General features: G+C 38.3%; 1 protein-coding gene across 6 annotated transcripts; it reads right to left on the minus strand.

Annotated features, from left to right (window-relative positions):
- Positions 1-2,462: 2,462 nt before the first annotated feature.
- On the minus strand, positions 2,463-7,510 carry LOC134794777 (piggyBac transposable element-derived protein 4-like). Of its 6 annotated transcripts, XM_063766561.1 has the most exons (4): positions 6,317-7,510; positions 6,162-6,239; positions 5,962-6,045; positions 2,463-5,883 (listed from the first exon to the last, which is right to left on the minus strand). In XM_063766561.1, exon 4 carries the CDS (start codon positions 5,492-5,494, stop codon positions 3,953-3,955), a length of 1,542 nt encoding a protein of 513 aa, XP_063622631.1. In that variant the 5' UTR covers positions 5,495-5,883; positions 5,962-6,045; positions 6,162-6,239; positions 6,317-7,510; the 3' UTR covers positions 2,463-3,952. The 6 variants fall into 6 exon arrangements, with proteins under 6 accessions (XP_063622631.1, XP_063622634.1, XP_063622629.1 ...); XM_063766564.1 differs by having other exon boundaries at positions 2,463-6,496; positions 6,578-6,652; positions 6,725-7,510; XM_063766559.1 differs by having other exon boundaries at positions 2,463-6,045.
- Between the last annotated feature and the right edge of the window lie 14,587 nt (positions 7,511-22,097).

Here is a 22,097-nt window from a genome sequence, read left to right on the forward strand (position 1 = left end):
AAAAATCCTCGTTGACTTTTTTCCTTGATAAACTAAGACGTATACTATTAAAGTCTTTTGATGTCAAATGACATAGGTAACATCTTTGGTTTGATTTAGTGTCAGTAATAGCATTAACGGTTTTCCCATCAATCATACACAAAATTAAATTATGCTTTAACTGTATTTCAATACCATTCTGCTCTATTTTCGTTGCTATTAATGATTTTATTTGAGTTTCAATGTCTTTGACGCACTGCTTAATCAAATCGGTCGACTCTTTGGCGAAAGGAGCATTAAGGGTCTGCAACTTCTCGGGGAAGATGCAGTTGGGTTTCTCCATATAATTGTTTTACCACTTCCGCTTAGGTTGTCTACTTCTAACTGTATAGGAGCAATAGTAATCAAATATATACTAGAATCTGAAACCGTCTCATCCTGAAATAGTTGTTTATATTCAGCTTGGCCAGATGTACCATCACATCCCCATTTCGTAATCAAAGACATGGTATCAAGTTGGTCTTTAGAAAGCGAAGAAATTACTTCATGCAGTGAATGAACAAGTCTCATTGCTGTATGATCTAACAAGTCTTGGACGGCTATTTTTACAGATGATTCACTGACCAATATATTTTTAGGATAACATCTCTTTTTGGCGGAAGTAACATTTTCGTAAGGAGGATAGATGTTGCAGTAATGATCACTTGCACTTTTCCTAATTAAATTGTATTGGAACTTGGTAAGTTTTGCTCCAACAACAAGTGCTAAAGCTTCATCTGGTGTGAAAGGAATGTGAGATTGTCCAGAAGTGGCTTCTTGTTTTGTAATTATAGTTTCACATTCTTTAGCAGATTTCAGATCACCATCTCTTTTGAAGTTCATTTTAGCAGCAAAAAAAAGTTCACTACTAGTTTTTTCCTTACGTAAGTCTTCGGTTTTTCTGCGTTTGGACCGATCACTACTCTCACAGAAATCTTTCGAAGGTCTTCCGCTTACTTGCTTTGAAACTTGTTTCTTAACCACGAAACAAATACCATTACTAAGCCAATTACATTCTTTTCTATTGAAATAGGCATTGTTTCTTCTAACAGAAGCCCACTTTTGTTTGTAGTCGAATACGAACTTAGATAATAATTGTTTTGAGTCATTTGTTATACCATCCTCAACACCTAAGAAACTTGCTACTTGGTTAAAAAGATTGTTAAGTTTTTCATTATTATCTTTCGAATTGCACTTTCTATAATATTCAAGCAATTGTTGACGACTTATAATGATATTCTCCACGACCCATATTCAACCAACGATTGTCAAGTGCTCGTGTTATAGTAGAGAACGCATTTGATATACTGGTTACCAAATTGCGGGTTTTCAAAAAACCTATACGATTGTAATTACAATCTCCTCTTAACGCCACACAAATCAGAGACGAGTTTACTACTTATTTTAGTCGTTAAAATAAACATGATTAGGTATATTGATTATCTTACCGTCGTTATTGTTTTCTTTTGGTGTATCTTTGTCACCTAAAAAGCTATCCATTATTCGTAAGCAAACCAGCAGGGTTTGTACACTTCCCCCGGACTCAATAGTCTTTTTAACTTTTAGTTTAAAGGCCCTGTAGCTGGCGAATGGCGAATTATGGCTTTGTTGAAGTTTGTCCACTGGTATTTCAAGAATATCACTACGCATCGTATGTTCATAATTTATTTTTATAATCACTCTGCGACACATCCCATAAAATGGGCTCGGCCTGGTAGACCTGGATGAACTCCAGCTCTAACTGGTTGTTCCATTGAACGTCTTTTTCCATTTTTAGTAAAATCGCACAGTAAACAATCTAACCAAGTAGCCGACAAGAAGGTTATGACAGTTTATCTTGCCTTTTAAGGCCGTAACACACTATCGCACCGCACCGCGACCTAGGTGCGTCTCACCTATAGGTACTTAAGTGAGAGCGAAAAAGAGATATCTGTTTCTCGCTCTCACTTATGGGTGCGACGCACCAAGGTCGCGGTGCGGTGCGATAGTGTATTACCACTTTTAAGGCCGTAACACACTATAGCACCGCACCAAGGTCATTGTGCGACGCACCGATAAGTAAGAGCGAGAAAGAGTGCTGTTAGAAAACCAAAAATGGCATTCTTTTATCAGGAAATCTTAACATCTAGGTAAAATTTTGAATGCATATTTTGAAATGAAATGAAAGACAAACGCATTTAAGTGTGCTGAGATCTTGATTACCTTCTCTTAAATTAAAATAGAAGCATATCGAGTGGTTTGATCCTACCATAACATTTGCACCATCACACCTATACCCGTCAGATTGTTTATATTCAGGCCATCAGCCAATAGTTGCTGTCTTGTGTCGGAGGCCAAGTTTCATTTTGGGTCGCTGAGCTAAAGGAGTAAGTGAGTAAGCCAATAGTTGAGTCTTGAAAATGTCTGCCAAAGTGGTGGCGTCCGCAGAAAGTACTTAACCCCTCGTCAGTGGCGACAAAAATGGCGAAAAGTCGTTGTCTGTGGATCCCGAATCGGGCCTTGTCACAGATAAGGAACGTCAGGTCACCTACTGCTACTAAACTGTAATTTCTATCGTGATTATTGTTTTGCGGGTGGCTGTTTAGCAGAAAACTGTATCTTTATTAGTTTTGCTATCTAATAATAATCATCATCATACAGTTAATCTATTCCTTGTGGTTCACAAGGACGAGCAAACCAAAGACATCAAATTCTTAACGGGTATTTTTAGTGTTTTAAATTAAATAGACAAGTATAATTATTCAAATTAGCTTTATTTACATGCCTTTACCACTAAGTATTGCTAAACATTAGCCTTTTTAATACCCTGCAATAGAAAAAAAATACAAAAAAAACAGTTTTAAGTGACATACCATAATGGGTATGTCTTTAGAACTACCTTAAGTAGATGGTACTTTACATGCTTATAATTCAAAGAATGACTCTTATTTGTATATTATTTCTTTTTTAAACAGTAAAAATGATCCAGTAGCTCAGTTTCACAGACAAACGAAGCTGTTAGATTTAGTACATTTTTTCCAGTACATGGTTTAAAAAAGTCTATTTCAGTCTTTCAAAATTAACACCTTTACATATTTTATTATAGCAGACTAATCATTATGTTCTGGTGAGAGAAACGATATGTTTCGATAATTTCGATATACTTACAACAAGATAAAGTTAATAAAAGTACTACATTCTAACAGAAGCATAGAAATATTTTAATTATAAACCCAACAAAAACGCTACTGTTGTAAGCAACCAACAGCGTTGAATAATATGGATACGACTAATTGTCAAAAAGCTACTTACCCTCGTCAGTGACGAGGCCCGATTTTAACATTTTGCCCACCGCCAGCTTCTGTGGTGAAGCCCGATGTTAACTTCGTTGGCGACATTACGAATTTGTGTAATAAAGCAGACAAACGTACTGGCGAGGGGCTAATACTTGAGCTAACAAGAAGAAGCAGGGGCTGGTTGTTATTAAGTTTTGTAAACAGGCAAAGCAACAAACAAGTATCCCAAATTTTTTTTATTAAAAATTTAAAAATATTATTATAATTAAAAATGGCTAAAAAATGATAATAATATTATGTGTTACATTTTGTTCATCTCGCTTTCAACACGGCAAATCTTCACAGCAACAAGCCTTGAGAGTCTTTGGGAGGTTGTAGTAGTACATAGCTTGCTAAATCTGGATAACACCAGGCGGGTAGTACGCTTGTTAGCCACCGACGAAGTATAAAAATATGAGAACATTAACAGAACAACAATAGGTCGATTTACGTCTAACTTAATTAAAACTAATGACAATGCTCTATAGGTCTACCGTTCTCTTACGCAATAAAGTAAGTAAGTATATTTATTTTATAGAGACATACACTCCATTTTTTGTGTTTGTATTACCACAGACAATTATCTACCAAATTCTCACAATGTCATAAATAAGCACAAGTTATTCATGATACTGAGAAAAGCATTTAGGTACGCAAAGAGCCTTGCCACTACAGCCTTCACAGAAAGTTGTCGTTCTTTTCGAGCAAACAACACATTTGCGTCGAAGATGACGCTTAGTGTCATTAGACCCTGCGGCGGGTCGCTCAAAGTGTTGCGGCACATGCCGTTGGGATAGTAAAGCAGGTCGATTGCGACTTCTGTTAGTGTTATGGCGTTCTAATAACTGTAACACCAATGTTTGCCTAAATTGCCTATGAGTAAATTGTTTGAATGCCTTAAGCAAAATGAATGCATTTAATGTGCTAGCGTTTAAAAGTCTTCTAAAAATTTTTTTGTACCAGATTCTATTTCGGTTTCTCTCTATGGGGTACATGGCAAGCATTTGGTCCTTTTTATCGACTCCCCCCATGCAAATGTTGTAGTCAGCTATTAAAGCAGGCTTAATTGTGTCTGCATCCTCCACTGTAGTTAAGCCATGGTAAGTAGATATAAGAGCTATTCGCTTTTTATCCCTCCACACAATTAGATCGACGTCCCCAGAGGTGCATCCACAAACTTGACCAACGGCCATGTCTTTTAGTTGTAAATTTGTCAACTCAGCAGGTACATATTGGCGGTTAGTCCTCAGAGTTCCGACGCAGTCGAACCCCTGTACTTTGAGCTCTCTTGCAAGAGTAGGGGAATTGTAGAAGTTGTCCATCCAGACAGTGTGTCCTTTGTGCTCTAATCCTCGTAAAAGCCTAAGCACCAAAGTCGGTATCTTCCCTGACAGCGGATTTGTTTTTTCTTCGCTCGTGGAGGCTTGGCGTGCTTCTACCTCAAAACGCCACAGGAATCCCGTCTGAGATTCACATATTTCGTACGTCTTGATGCCTACTGTCGCTGCTTTGTTTGGGATGTGCTGCCTAATATTTAAGCGACCCTTCCACATCGTCAAACTTTCATCAAGTGCAATGTTTTGCCCTAGCATGTACAGTGAAGTGAATTTGTCATTAAGATGCTGCAATATTGGCTGCAACTTATGTAATTTCGCCTCACTGTTGTTTAATCTTTCCGTCGAACATAAAGCATTGTCATTAAAATGTAGGCATTTGTTCAGAAGACAAAAACGGTCATAAGACATTGCGGCCGAAAATTCAGGGGTGATAAAAATATTGGCTGATGTTGACCAATACTCTTCCAAGCGGGATTTTATTACAATACCGGTGGCTTGTATTATCGCAAAGTAGGTGTATAACTCATCTACCGAGGTATCCACCCACTTTGTAATCCGGCTATTCGGGGCAATGCCTTGGACGATCATTGCCTCGCAAAGCTGTTCTGCATATTTATTTGTTTCTCTAACAATATGCTCCATAATTGGGCGATCCCAAATAGCAACAAATGCATCATATGGATCGACATATGCCCGAGTTGGCCCTTTATTTTGTATAAAATGCTCCCTCCTCAATTGTGGTGGAATCTGAGGGTTTGGCATCTGTCTCCATTTAAAATCAAATTGATTAATAGGCTCCATTTGTATCGCATCTGTTGAAGGCATAAAAAGTGAGATTTCAGTCGGAGTTTCAGTAGGAGCTTCAATTGGAATCGCAGCTTCTTGCTGGGCTGGTTGGACGGGCCGGATTGGTGGCCAACGCAAATCTGCTTGAGCCTGACTGGGACTTTCGTCTTCTTCGTCCGGAAGGTAAATTCGAGCCACCCTTGGCACAATAACAGGCGCCAGCTCCTCAGTCTCTTCGTCATCACTATCATCTTCCTCGCTTCCTGCCAGACAAAGGATATAATGTCAGCTCATTATAACAAACTCAAAGCTATTTATCTAAACGTGAAATGAGCGATTATTAAAGTAGGTACTTGCCATAGAAAAGGACATTTTCTATTTCTGAGTCCTTTAATGGACGAGGAGGGCCACGACAAACTGCAGGAGATCTGAAAAGATAGTTTTTATTATTATTAACATAAAAGAATCACGGGTATATTATTCTTTAATTATGAAGTGATACTTACTGATAGGAAGGAGATTCCTCTCTGCGTTTGGGAAGGCGCACTGTTCTAAGGGCAGATGTCTGAACCGTGTCGACTTCAATATTTCTGTAAATAAAAACAAAATATAACCACGTAATCTTTCTGGGACACAATATTGTAAAAATAATAAGTAATAAAGAAAATAGAAGTAAATAATTTATATAAGTAATAAAAATACTCACACTATTGGAGAAGGTGCGTTTGAAACTAATGAAAGTGCAGGTGAAACGACTCGTGATGCAACTGCAGTATCAAACAATCTGCAAAAGTGCAAAAATTAGTCAAGAAATAATTATCTGCGTAGGCACGAGAAAATTGTACTAGTTGTTATACTAACTCAAAATCACGGGGCAACGAGGGCCAGCTGGCTTCTTTGTCTAAAAGAGGCGACGGCGGATTTGAACTCAGAGCTGCTAATGTTTCAGCTGCCGATAATATATGGGATATGGCTCCTTGGTCTAAACCAGGCGATGGCGGGGCTGAACTCAGCGCTGCTAATGTTTCAGCTGCAGATAGTCTATGGGATAAAGAATACAATATATGGATTATAGGATCTACCTGTTGCTAGTCATTTATTGTAGATTTAAAACAAGCTTACATTTCATCATGCTGTACTAGTATGGGAGTTCTTGAACGTGCGGGTTCGGGACTCGGTGTCGTCCTCCTAAAAAATCTGAAATACAAAGAATATTTAAAATACGAAAAAAAAACATCTAAATTAAATATAATGTAGATAGTTACTTACTTTTTCCGTAAAGGAACTTCGATGGCCAAGCCACTTGGCCAGTCTTTAAGAGGGCCACAATAAATGCTAAAAATAGAGAAACATAAATTAATAAATACTGATTTAAATTTTGACTGTAATAGTACCTACGCAATAGTTATTTACCTCTATTTGTGTTAAGTAATATTATATTTACCTTTCTAGACAAATCGGGTGCGATGTATTTGCGCCACCCCTAGTACGTACACCGCCCCTTCTCTGTACACCGCCTCTAGTGCGCACACCACCCCTAGTACGTGTACTGCCCCTAGCGTGCACAATCCCCCGAGTCTCTACTTCTTCTCGAGTGCCCAAACCTTCTTGAGGGCCCCGATCATTATTAGTATGGCGACCACGGCCACGACCACCACCTCTGCTGCCGCGAGTTTTTGAGACTCGTGGCCTTAAATTAAAAAAACACACACACAAAAATATAGCATGCAGTTAGTTTAGTGCACATAAGCATAAAAGTGCCAAAAAATTTCCATGCGGGTGACAACCAAACCAATGAAAAAACAATGAGTGTCCGTTAAAAATCATAATATGTCTATTAAGATTTTTAATATAGTTATTCAATTTAAGAACCGCTGTTTTTAAACAATTATGTAAAATTATAAAAAAGCGACTTAGAAACATTTGTTATTAAGTGTTAAATAAATCGGATCAAAAAAATATAATTAATAATGTATTGAATATGCTGCTCTCAGCGTATCCATACTATGCAAACTGCATGGTCGGCCATTTTACTAACTCTAGTTGCTGTCTGTTCTGCGGTCCGATCCGGGCCGCCCAGTATCTGTGCGGCGGCCACAATCGGGCCGCAAATATACCTGTTGCTAGTTTTCTTTAGATAAATGAGGATTTCACTAAAGATTCATCTATGTAGCAAGCTGTTATAAATCTTAATAACATTGTCAACCGATACAGAAGTTTACGCAACGCATTTAATAGACAAAAAGATTTGGAACAGACAAAACAATTTTGAATGAATGATACGGCATAGGTTAGGCTGCTATTTTGATTAGTGTTTCTGTTGGATAAACATAACCTACACATATACTATGGATGAAATATGTATGAGTACTTACATTTTAATATGCAGAAGGCTCCAAATAAATACACAACTTCCTTGTACTATTAAAAATACAGTTAAAACGCCAAAACATCCACCTGTTGCAACGCTTAGTAAGAACACTGGCGATTTCGCGGGTTTTTTACTTAGGGACACTGGTCAAGGTCAAGCTTACTGTCTGTCCTATTTCACTGGCAATACACGTCAATGAGTGTAAAAGAGTTAGATGCACGTTTGTCTGCTTTATTACATAAATTCGTAACGTCGCCAACGAAGTTAACATCGGGCTTCACCACAGAAGCTGGCGGTGGGCAAAATGTTAAAATCGGGCCTAGTCACTGACGAGGGGTTAACTAATCTGTAAAACTGGGTTACTATCTTATTTTGTTTCTCACTGAAAAATCTAATGATTATACACATCACTTTTTTGTATCTACTGCTCCACAGCACAGATGAGAGTGGTCTCATCTATATTCATAGAATAGTGAATCTATTTCATTGCGTTCCTTCGTTCCAGGAAACAATTTTTAATCAATTCATCAAACTGAGTACCCAGCTCTGCCATTTTTAGAAGAACAACTTGTTGGTTTTCAGTCAAAGGTTTCTGGTTGTGGAGTATTAATTTTTTGTTTTCAATTAATGTTGGCAATTGTGTAAAAATATCGTTTATTTTATCGGACTTAGTGGTAATGGAAGTTGTTCCTAATAGTTCTTGTGGCGTGTTTGAATGCAGAAGATAATTATAAGTTGCATGATCACTACTCACAGACCAACCCCTATAGACCGAGCTTATAGGACGACTCGCGGTCACCGCCCGTATGGTGTATAGGTCAAATATAAGATTGTTCGCGCGCCGCTCCGATCAGTTGCGCCCAAGGTTACGACCTGTTAGCAGTGTGCACGAGTCTAAGAAAATAAATCGTAAACTATTGAATTCATTGGGAAATCATGGGATATTGCAGCGTAAAATGGTGTGGCAAGTCATCTAAGACATCTACTTACGAAACAGATGGAATAACATCCCACAGGAAAGTCAAATTCATTATTTCATTGAATAATGTTTCTTGTCCGCGGGGTTCATTTTATACTGGTCAGTAAGCAGAGGCGAAGTATGTCCGTCCCTTTTCGTCAACATGAAAATGCAATGCGCTATCCCTTTCCCTTTCGACTAGTGATGTGACGATGATGGTTTTTCAGTTGCGGAAACTTCGTGCTTCGTCATACCGTATTGTACCATTTTAGACATAATATATAGGTAATATGTTGTGTAAGTTTTTTAGAATCCTCTAGGCCAGCGGAGCAGTTAGGCCGCATGTCACGAGATGGACCTGATGATGAACTTCAAAGAAGTGCGAGGGCACTCGGTGTTGGTTTGTGATAGACATATGTTGTATGGGTTTTTTAGAATCCTCTAGGCGAGCAGTTAGGTCTCATGTCACGAGATGGAACTGATGATGAACTCCAAAGAAGTGCGAGGGAACTCGGTGTTGGTTTGTGATAGACATATGTTGTATGAGTTTTTTAGAATCCTCTAGGTGAGCAGTTAGGTCTCATGTCACGAGATGGACCTGATGATGAACTTCAAAGAAGTACGAGGGAACTCGGTGTTGGTTTGTGATAGACATATGTTGTATGGGTTTTTTAGAATCCTGTAGGTGAGCAGTTAGGTCTCATGTCACGAGATGGACCTGATGATGAACTTCAAATAAGTGCGAGTAAACTCGGAGTTGATTTGTAATAGGCATATATTATTGGTCCATTTGAATATGTTTTCAATACAACCTTCTATGACCTTAATAAAACGGACAAAAGAAAATAATTGTATGAGATTTTGGCGACACTTTTTTCTCTTATCGAAAGAGATTGCGATTCTGAGTGGAAATAATATAAAAATTCTAAACTTTAAAATTCATGTTCTGGGTACTTTAAACAGAAATGCCTAATATGTTAAGTAAAAAATTCAGGTACATTGTTAAATTAGTTAATGAAATATTAAATTAATCAATATAATTATTAAGTAAGTTTACTCTAAGTATACTAAATTGGTAACAATTTTACCACAATAAATTTAGGTATCACTGGTAGCAGTACCCACTACCTGTAATGAACATGTCCCATCCCTACGCTTGCACGTGTCAGCGCGCCATGTTTGAAACGACCAATCGCAACGCCGTGAGCACCCCTCCCGCACCTCACAGTTTGGTGATTTGCGTCGGGAACAAAATGGCCAATATTAGGTTTCTAGAGGCGGTGTTCTGTGTCACTACTTCTTGAGATTTGTCCAAGGGAGGATCCACCGTTGTGGGCACGATGAGCATGCCCACAACCACCCTATAAGGGTTGTGGGCATGTCCTATTGATTCCCAGAGCAAAATTACGCCGATTTTTGTTACGCAGACGCTTTGGCAGAGGAATCCGTGGCAATATTTCATTACGCAGAGTGGTTAGTTGGCGTATATGTAACATTGATACACGGATTTATTTTTCGTGTATACTATTTAGGTATAATATTTATTATTGGTTCAGGGGGTCATGGAAAGCCTTTTGCTTTTATAAAAAAAATAGCCTTGAATGAATAGTTGATGAATGTTGGAGGCAGATACAGAGCAAAAACTACTTCAGAAATTTGCACCAGGTTTATAGTTAAAGGTGTAAACAACGACTGTATGTAGCGAAATTTGATTACGAGATCCTCCGAAATGATGGTGTTGAATTTCCTGATGGTACTTATTTGCAATTGTAATTTTCGCTAAAATCGACTACTATCAGACATTCGTATGGCCTAATATTTTGCAGATACTGCCTGAAATTTCGGAATTGATATTTAATGTTATAACAGGGTGACCACTCTTTACTATAACCAAAATTCCCTGACTTTTCTATTGAATATAGAAATTTGATATTGGCTGATTAGACTGCTGTCATAGACAGCGCTTTAGTTTTTATGTTTAGTTCCTAAACTGGCCATGTGTCGCTAGTAGTACGATGGTAGACGTTCGGTCGCTTACGTTTACTTACCGGTGTTGTTCGATATAATATATTAATTATTTACGAAAGTCTTCTTGTTTTTCTTATATCGCCAAGTGGTTATGGGCTGTCTGCTCACGCGAGTGATAGTTAAACAAAGAAATAGTTATACGGTAAAGTAAATTCAGTGAAAAAGTGCCTCGAAGAAAAAACAAAACACGGCGGCGTGTGAACAAAAATGGAGGTTACTGGAAAAGTCGAAAAATTCGATGGAACGAATTTCAAGCAATGGAAGTTTCAAATTATGTGCGCATTACGAGCGAAAGGTTTAGATATAAATGAGGTTAAGCCGGAATCGGATGCCACAAAATGGAACAAAGATGATGGGATGGCGATGTTTATCATGACATCGGCCATGCATCTTAACCAAATTGCGCTTATTGAAAATTGCGGGACCGCACTAGAAATATTGACCAAACTCGAATCTATCTATGAGCAAAAGTCTGAGCTTACGAAAATGATGATTCATGAGAGATTTTATCAATACAAAATGAGCCCTACGGATAGCATAGCTCAGCATATCGCTAAAGTTGAAAGCTTGGCCAAACAACTCAAGGAGAGTGGAGAGACAATCAGTGATACTGCAATTATGACGAAGATTTTGAGTACTCTTCCCCCGAAGTTCAGATCTTTACGTCAAGCATGGATGTCTCTTGATCCGAAGTCACAAAGTATAATAAACTTGACTGCACGTCTACTGGACGAGGAGGCGAGCTTAAATGTGGAAGAAAATGTTGAAACCGCTTTATTTGTTTCAAAACAGATAAAAAAAAAGGTTACCGCTTCTAACTCAACTCCTAGTTCAAGTAAGAAAGATTCAAGTAAGGGACAAGGGCATCGTTACCCTTGTTACAACTGTGGCGTTCGTGGTCACTTTGCAAAAGAATGTCGAGCTCCGAAGAAAAGTCAGGGAAAAGGTGACATGTTAGCCTTCAATGTTACTCACTGTGAGTGGAAAGAACCCGATGTAGATGACAAGTGGCTATTGGACAGTGGCGCTTCTGGCCATATTTCTTTCAAAAAGGAATATTTTACAGAAATACATGAGTACAGAGGTTCCCCATTGAAATTGGGCAATAAAGAAGTTGTAGAAGTTGCTGGACAGGGAGACATCTTGTTGAATAAATGGGTTGATGGTCAGTGGGAGACCAGTATCTTAAAAGGTGTTTTATATGCCCCTAAAATGCATCGAAACTTGATCTCTGAAGGTGTGATAACAAGACAAGGTTATGAAATTGTGAAAAAAGACTCTGATGCGTTTATTTATCTGGACGGTAAAAAAGTTATGTGTGCTTCCTTAAAAGGAAATAACTTATATGAAGTGAAAGTGAAGACTGTATTAAATCAGTGTAACTTAGTGCAAAAATCGGACTTGCGTACGTGGCACGAGCGTTTAGGTCACATGGACATTAAAGAAATACAGAAAATGTGCAAGAATAATGTGATAAACGGTGTGGACCTAACTAATTGTGACAGTTTTGTGTGTGAGGGTTGTGCATACGGAAAACAAGCCCGGAGACCATTCCAGAAGTCCAGCAGAGGTCCACTGCAGCCAGGTGACATGGTTTATAGTGATCTCTGTGGGCCCATGAGCGAGCCCTCAGTACAAGGTATGATATATTTCATATTATTCAAAGATGCTGCCACAGCTTATAGACATGTGTACTTTCTTAAGAACAAGAGTGATGCTTTAGAATATTTCAAGAAGTACAATGCTATAATAAAGAATAGATTCTTGCACAGTGTGCGTGTGTTGCATACTGACAATGGCGGTGAATTTAAGAATAAAGCTTTTAAAGAATATCTGGATAGTGAAGGCATCGTGCATGAATTGACTGCACCATACACACCAGAAATGAATGGAAGGGCCGAACGTGAGATGAGAACGATTATGCAGAATGCTCGGTCTATGCTATATGCTCGTGACATATCCCTTGATCTTTGGGCAGAAGCAGTTAGTTGTGCTGTATATATATTGAATCGCACATCTTCAAGTCAAACCCCAAATGTCACACCTTATGAACTATGGACTGATATGAAACCAAGTTTAGATCATGTAAGAGTGTTTGGATGTGTGGGTTATGTTCATGTACCAGATCAATTAAGAACGAAGCTAGAGAGTAAAAGTCGGAAATTGATGTTAGTGGGATATGAACACACAAATTACAGGATGTATAATCCAGAAACGAAAAGAGTGACTGTGTCAAGAAATGTTATATTTGATGAAAATAACACACCAAATTTTCAGAAAAGTGAAGCTGAAGTGTCACTTCGATTTGGTGATGATGCAGAGAGTGAAAATAATTCTGAACAAGTTGAGATAGAAAGGGTGGCACCAGAAGAGGCTGAGGCTGATGATGCTGTGGATACCTCTTATGATGATGCTAATGAACAGGATGAGACTTATGTGCCACCTCATGAAATTGAACAAGAAAATTTAAGCCATGACATGCCATACAACTTGAGATCCAGGAGAGATTGTAATTTTGAAGTGAATCTGTCAGGTAGTTTAGATGTACCAGTGACTTATAATGATGCTATCAACAGCCCAGAGTGTAAAGAATGGCTGAAAGCTATATCTGAAGAGCTGGAATCCCATCGTGAGAATAACACCTGGAGTTTTGTTGACCGAGAAGATCATAGAACCATAACGTCTAAATGGGTTTTCAACATTAAGAGAAATAAAGATGGTGAAGTAGAGAGATATAAAGCCCGCCTTTGCGCTCGTGGCTTTACACAAATTGAAGGTCTTGATTACTATGAAACTTTTTCACCAACCACCAGATATGAATCTATTAGAATATTGCTAAGCATTGCTGCTCAATTGAATTGGAATATAAGACAATTGGATGTTAAAACAGCATTCTTATATGGAGTCCTAGAAGAGGACATATTCATGGAAGTGCCTGAAGGTGTTAAAGCACCAGCACCTAATAAGATATGCAAATTGGAGAAGTCCCTCTATGGGCTGAAACAAGCGTCCAGATGCTGGAATAAGAAATTTACAGATTTTTTAGTGAAATTTGGTTTCAAACAATCACAGGCAGATAGTTGTGTTTTTGTAGGTAATTTTGAGAAAGTGAAAGCACTGTTAATCTTGTATGTTGATGACGCTCTGGTTATGTCTGAGTCTACTAGAGTTTTGGACCTGATTGTTGGCCATTTGAAGACAGGTTTTCAAATTAAAGAAATTGATTTGAACAAATATGTAGGATTAGAAATAGTCAAGAGCAATGGCGCTATCTGTGTCCATCAGAAAAGATATATCGAGCAGATAATAGGTAAGTTCAATATGAATACTGCTAATGCATGCAATACACCTGTTGATGTTAACGTGCCTATTCAAAAAAATGAAACTGAAAATGATAGGATTGACTTTCCATATCGTGAAGCTATTGGCTCGCTATTGTTCTTGGCAAATGCAACTAGGCCTGACATATGCTTTGGTGTCAATGTTTTAAGTAGATATATTAACAATCCTAGTTTGCAGCATGTAGCTCAAGTAAAAAGAATAATCAAATACCTTATAAAAACAAAAGATGTTTGTATTAGATATGAAAAGCAGTCAGACTTAGTTGGTTATTCAGACTCAGATTATGCCGGGGATTTAGACACTAGAAAGTCAACTACGGGTTACTTGTTCATGTTAAACGGTGGGCCTATTTCTTGGGCTAGTCAGAAGCAGCCCTGTGTGGCCTTATCGACATGCGAAGCTGAATTTTTGGCTGGTTGTGAAGCAGCCAAAAATCTTTTATGGCTAAAGCAGTTTTTTAAAGACATAGACTTTGACATGAATTGTACAACTTTGTGTATGGACAATCAAAGTGCTATAAAGCTGATAAATAACCCAGTGTTTCATAAGAAAAGTAAGCACATAGATGTAAAATTTAATTTCATTCGTGAGAAGGTCCAACAAAAGTTGATTGATATTAAATATGTTCCTAGTTCAGAACAACTTGCGGACATTTTTACCAAGGCTTTACCGGCTGTTCAGTTTATGAACATTAGAGATCAGATACTTTCAGTATTGTAATTTTATTTGTTTACAGTCAAGAAGTTGTTCTGTTAATGGTTTATAGTTTTGTTTTAGTTAAATATGTACTGTGAGTAATTGTACTAAATAGCATTAGCCATTTCAAATTTAGTGGGAGTATTGAATATAGAAATTTGATATTGGCTGATTAGACTGCTGTCATAGACAGCGCTTTAGTTTTTATGTTTAGTTCCTAAACTGGCCATGTGTCGCTAGTAGTACGATGGTAGACGTTCGGTCGCTTACGTTTACTTACCGGTGTTGTTCGATATAATATATTAATTATTTACGAAAGTCTTCTTGTTTTTCTTATATCGCCAAGTTTTTCCCGGTTTTCCAGGCGTTTTTTCAAGTTTTTCCCTGACCATAATCTTAAATGTAATAAATATAAAATATGTAATTGGAATACATTTTTGAGTTTTTGCAGAATCTGAATTAGTCCAGTCATTATATCCAAAAAACCGACCCTATCCGTAAATAATCAGTTCTTGGATTTTTTTTCTCGTAGGTCCCTCGGGGTGGTCACTGGGAGTGTAAATTCAAAAAGTAGACTGAATCAGGCTCCTGTGTATATTCGAAAAACGGTTTTTCTTGAATAACTCGGCCATTTTTGATTTTACAGTAAAACCGTGAGGACAAAAATTGTAGGAAATTTGATTCTCTACAAATTTGGTCCTCACAATTTTTCTTCTAGGATCGATATTTTGGAAATTAAATTTGAAAAAAGCGACTAATTCAAAATATTTTCATCATCTACGAGATGCGAGCGATAGAAATTGGGAATCTAGTGGTATTGACCACTCGATTTCAATTCTATTAGTAGAATTTAAACGCCTAGTAGTGGAGATATCATTTAACGAAATACACGAAATCGAGTGGTCGAATTTCAAAAATCGGCCCCCTGGACTTAAATTTTCTATCTTTTTGTGTAGCTCCTCCGTGTACAAAAAAAAATGATCCACGCGGCTCGTAATGCTCACTTTACGAGCCGCGTGGATCATTTTTTTTTCAATATTTATTTTGTATATACCGCCGTGGTAGGATATAGCGTTACCTATTATTAACCTATTTAGCGGCAGACGTACGACCCCAATTTCATAGAAAACCGCAAATCGATTATTTATTTATTATTATTTATTATACTAGAGATCAAAATAAAATTTTTGACCCGCAGTTCCTAAAAAAAATTCCATAGGAGGGGAGTGCTGAGTCATTGTTTTTTTTTGAGAAAAAAAAATTTTTAGAAACCAATCGTGTATGGTAGGGTTAAAGAGGTATACCCCGTTGGATATATGGATATTACGTATCATTTTCTGATTAATAGGCACCGTATCTGCAGTACAGTTCCATTAAGTCTCGTAGAATAGATACTGAAGTAGGACTGTATCACTTAGTATTATTGAAAAATTAAAAAAAAAAATACTAAATGAAATTATTTTATAAATTGCTTTATTAGGGTTAGATATGAGGATATTACGTATCATTTGAGGTATATTGTACAAAAAAAAATCAGCCATATCGTATCTGGAGAAGCCCAAACTTGGTATGTTTTGAAAATTATTTTTGTTTTAATTTAAAAAAAAATGGCTGAAATGTAATGATGTGGTATAGTTTTAGAATCGCCTCAAAAAGCTTTTCTGAAAAAAAAAAATTCTTTCCCATACAAAAAAAACAATGACTCAGCACTCCCCTCCTACGGGAAATATTTTTAGGAACTGCGGCTCAATAATTTTGTTTTGACCTCTAGTATGCGTGTGCCAAACGGCTAATCTGTACATCGTTTGCGGTTTTTAAAGTGAACAGGTTAGCACATTCACTGCCCCCGACGCAAATGTGCGTCCACCGTCATACAAGTTTGTTCCTAGGCCACGCCCCCTGGCAGTGAATGCGTTAGACTAATTACAGTAGATATATAATGTTTGCAGATTATACATAGATTATAGATATATAATGAAGCGATGGTGGCCTAGCGGTAAGAGTGTGCGACTTTCAATCCGGAGGTCGCGGGTTCAAACCCCCGGCTCGTACCAATGAGTTTTTCGGAACTTATGTACCTACGAAATATCATTTGATATTTACCAGTTGCTTTTCGGTGAAGGAAAACATCGTGAGGAAACCGGACTAATCCCATCAAGGCCTAGTTTCCCCTCTGGGTTGGAAGGTCAGATGGCAGTCGCTTTCGTAAAAACTAGTGCCTACGTCAAATCATGGGATTAGTTGTCAAGCGGACCCCACGCCTATTACTTATTCTGTGCCCAGGCTCCCATGAGCCGTGGCAAAATGCCGGGATAACGCCAGGAAGAAGAAGATATAATGTTTGCAGATGGTAAAATTTATATATATATATTTTTTTATTATGTACATACAGAGACAATTTTTATTCCCCGACCTCCATTAAATTTCCCTGACAATTCCCTGACTTTTCCATGACTAGCGAAATTCCCTGACTTTTCCCGGTTTTCCCGGTTTTCCAGAAAGTGGCCACCCTGTATAAACGTGTTTTCGAAATAAGGTAAACGTCCGTGTGGATGACACTGACCTAATGTATGACTTTTACGCAGTTTATTTTGAAAAATAACAAATAATTCATAGATAACACATACAATCGATTAAGTCCTGTTTTTTGTTTATATTAAAAACCGTTTTCTTAATATAAACAAAAAACAGGACTTAATCGATTGTATGTGTTATCTATGAATTTTGTTCCGAAGCTGTCATTAATACGTTATATATTTTTCACTTTGTGAGGTAGTTTTTGCTAGAAGGTGCATCTATTCAGTTGTGCGTCGGGTTTCTTAGTAAATCTGTTAAGACTTTGCATCTTAAAAGTGTAAATAAAAAACAGGAATTTATGAGTAATTGGTAGTGCTTATTCATATTGTTACATAATTAATTACAGCTATCATGGAAACTTGATGCACCTCCATGTCAAACACTGGGTCAACGATATTTTTTTTTCATAGACATACATTGGGACATTCGAAATTTCGCCAGTTATCCACTGGTACAATTTCAGATGTCGAGGAAAACTGAAATAATTAATAAATGTTATTAATATTATACAATGTATTGTTCCCCTGATATTAAGGAAGGACTGGTTCATAAATCTGCATACATCAATAGTCTGTATGGGTCATAGTTACCTAAGTAGTTTTTCGAGTAAATGTCTTAATTTCCTCCTAATAGTGTCATTCACAGGGACACTTACCTTACTAATAAATCTTCTTCAAATTTTTTCATGAAAACACTTGCCTCTTCACTCATAGCTTCTCGGATGTTTCTAACGGCTTTCATGGTTTTGCCTTTCTTCTGATACGTCTCTTCTTTTCTAGTCCATTCAGTCCATTTTATGACACCATTTATTTTATCGACGTTGTATCTATCGTGTTCGTTTTGTTCTTACACTCGTTGCTATTACCGTACATGCAATCTTTAGAACTAACATCAGAAACAGTTGCATCTATTAATAAGCTGGAGTCGTCGGTTCCTGTAATGCCCTTTTTTTTTCAAAGCCCTAGCTTTGTATGTAAAATTGGCGTGAAATTTTCATAAACACATTTCCCTGGCATCAATTGAGGTCCTTATTACAAAGAAAGGCTTATTTCGAGTAAAATAAAAATAGGAACATTTCGTATCAGGGTTTTCAGCCCGGAATTCCTTGAAGAGTGTTTTCATTGTATCTAACAAATATCTTTTTTGAACTGAAGCACCATTTCTAGTTTTGTCTTCCTTTTTCTCGACCGTAGCGCGGGTAACGTCATCTCTGAGAAAAAACTCTTTGATTTTTTCCTTTTGGACCGTTATCCTATCAAAACGAGGTTTGTCCATTATTATCTTGTCAGTCCCTAAAGAGTCCAACAATATTTTTGTTTTCATTCTTGAATTTCTGGTGCAGTAAAATTTTTTTTGTATGTAATGTGTTTCTTGTTTTGATTTTGTGTTTTTAAAGATTTTCTTGATCGCATTAGCCAAAGTTGTATACGTTGAGTCATCCTTGGTTTGTTAGGACTATACAGGAAAGTACTCTTACTTGAATAGAATTGAGTCCTACAATTTCACCTGCATGTCTGACTACATAGAAGGTGTGATGAAGCTCGTCGCCCAGCTTTCTGATGTAGGGAAGACTATTGAATATGGCGGAGTAGCCGAAATATTGCTCTCCGGATTGCCCGAAGAATACCATTGAATACGACAAAGGCCGTCCCCTTGACATGGACCACCAAAATGTCGTGTACAAAGCGGGCGATCGTAGATCCCCAAATGAGCTCACCAAAAATGATGCAGCCATGAACAGGCATCACAAGAAATGTAGAATATATTAGGCTTCCTCAGCCTATACTAGCATGGGCCACCAACACGTTCTCTGCAGCCCTTCCTGGCTGCAAGTATACATGTACTATAGGAGCTGCTTCAGCTATCTCTCTAGTATCTAGTACTTAGTCTTCCGTATACTCTTGACGTGGCTCTGCCGTGACCAGCTCCCAGGCGTGCTGTCGCCGCGCTCCGCTGACGACGCCAGCTCTCCGGCCAGCTGTGTGAAGTACCGTCGCTGCCCTAGCGGCTGGGGTGAGGGGGTAACCTGCTGCAGGTTAGGTGCACGTGGCGTCGGTAATGAAAAGCACTGAATCTACTGAACTATTGTATATTGTTATTCACACGGGTCTTAACTCTATCAAAACGTCTTATCTAATACGTAAAACTAACCCGTACTTACTCGCGTAACTGTGGGCCGCCGCGGCATAAATGTATGACAAATGAGACCAAGATGGCGAAGCTGGTATGACCGACCAGCTATCACCTGCGCGCCCCGGCGCGTGTGCTTGCGACGAGCTTCGCATTTGAACAGGGCCGTTTCCAATCAGTGATTAGACTGGTGAACGGTGAATGAAGATCGAATTGAATTACTTTCCTGCGTCGTTTCGTATTAACCTTTTTAATGACATTGAGCCATGGATTCTCGTCCATTTGGCGTGAACAACCATGTTCTAGTATCTGGTTTGGAAACGGCTGGATTAACACACTTACTAGTGAGATCGTCCGTACTGAACTATTACAAGAAGATCATCGAAAAAGCCACATTTAGACTAACAATGACACTTATGACACTTCGACAGCGTATATGATAAAGAAGAAGAACACCAAGCTTTTGTGCTCATATTACAAGCGTAATGGACATGACGCCCGCAGATGTTTTAAAAGGAAGCGAAGGCAAATAGGGAAGATTACACACTGTATGCTGCGGCCTACTCCGCTAACCGCTTGCACCTTGGAAGACTTCATCTCAACCTAGCGGGAAATCAAGAACTCCTTCATGAAACAAAAAAGAAGAAATGATTGATATATATTGCTAACGGAGAATAGCTTAGCAGTGAGCTCATAGGTAAAGTTCCTCTTAATAAGAAATCTTGTATAGATAATGTAATTTTTTTGATTAACTCACTTATTAAAATTAAGTTATTACGCAGTCTGGCACAACATAACATTTTTTAACAATGATTTTCCATCAATAAGGACTTCACCTTTACCAAAACGTTTCATTTTGTGATTACTAGCCGCTATTATATAATTAACTAGTACTTGGCTTAAAGCTAATAAAGTAGTCCTTTTTGTTAAAAATGTTCACTGAAGCGCCCGAGTCTACACACATCACATCACTGTGAACGGCCACCAGAGCTGTTGCAGAAAGAGCCTCTCCGTTCTCGTTTGCGCTTGAAGCAGTTCTTCTTGATATGGCCCGGCTTTTTACAATAATGACACCTGGCCTGCGTAGTCCTTTTCATTGATGCAAGCGCAGTTCGCTCATCTGAGAAGCCTAGCACGCACCACCTCACTAGTTAATGTACTCGTCATATTCATGGTCTCTAAGTTGGACACGAGGGAGTCATACTCTGAAGATAGCCCGCTGAGCAGTATCTCCGCAACTTATGTGTCTTCTATTACCTTGCCTATGTCGGCAATTGTTGCACTAGCTTTGTCGTGGCTTCAACGTAGTCTGACATTGTAGAAAAAGTACCGTAATCAATCCGATGCAGTTGTCGTAGAAGTAATACTCGACGAACCAAACCGGAGTCTTCAAATACATCTGCTATTAAGCATTTCCGTGTATCTTTAGCATGTGTAATACGATGTAGTCTTGGCGTTTCTTACAAGCATGGCTTAATATATAGACAGATACGAGCAAGCGCACGCTGCATGGTCACGAGCGTCGCTTGCTGTCGGCCATTTTTGACAATTTCCCATAATCCGTCGTGCATAAGAGCCCATCAACGTGCACACTAGCGTCACTGCTAAATAATCGTGATTATTTAAAATTAACGACAGGTATTAAAAAAGGGGGCCGCTGCGTACTTTATTGATTAAAACGTTTCAACTTTGACAATATAAATAACAAAATATGTCGTTTTTTTAGAGATAAGTAGTGAGGCGTTTTAGGCGCTCTCATAGTCTATGTTATTTAAATGTCTTATTTGGGCACTTTTTTACGCTGGGCACTGCTCATCTCCGGTTTTGGGGTCGGATGGTTTTTTGAAACGCATACACGTAGCGCATTTCGAGGGTTCAGACAGTTTAGTGCATTCTTTGATGGTGTGTCCTGATAATCCGCAGTGACTGCATGTGGATTCAGCTTCCCTGCAGTACTTGGCAGAGTGGCCGTAGAGCTGGCATTTGTAACATCTACTCAAGAGAGTGTAATCTCGTGCAGGGCAGGAAGTCCAGTTGATAAATACGCGCTGTTGCTGAATGAGTGTCCGTCTTACTTCGGCTGAGCACTCTAAAATATAATTGCATGTGGCTACTAGGTCCTTTTTGCCAGATTTATGGCTTAGTTTGATCGAGCTCATAAAAGTTTCCCTAGAAATATTTGGATGCTGATCTACAATATTTTGTTGAAGTTGAAGAATGTTGGTCCCGGTGTAGCTGAGAAGCTTCTCGCTGTCCGTTAAATGTCTTGGGGTGACAATCCCACTCAAAAGTTTATAGGCGGGGAAAGAAAAGATTTTCCTTGCATCAGTTCCTACAGTTCCGAAACCTTTTTTCTAATCAATATTTAGGGTTTACATCAGATGCCCACGGTACGATAATCCCGAGTGCCGTAATTGAGCTCTTCAAAAAATTAATGGTCAATATCTAGAACACTATACTGACCAAATCCTACAGTCGGGAGGATGTATAAATTATGTTTCTTAAGTTCTATTTCCGGTACTGACGCAATATCTATAGGT

This window comes from Cydia splendana, chromosome 11 (genome assembly GCF_910591565.1).
Source record: "Cydia splendana chromosome 11, ilCydSple1.2, whole genome shotgun sequence".
Taxonomy (NCBI): Eukaryota; Metazoa; Arthropoda; class Insecta; order Lepidoptera; family Tortricidae; genus Cydia; species Cydia splendana.

Bases quoted from the DNA above. Each gene is read 5' to 3' on its own strand.
- LOC134794777 (XM_063766564.1), bottom strand. From the start codon at position 5,494: ATGCCTTCAACAGATGCGATACAAATGGAGCCTATTAATCAATTTGAT.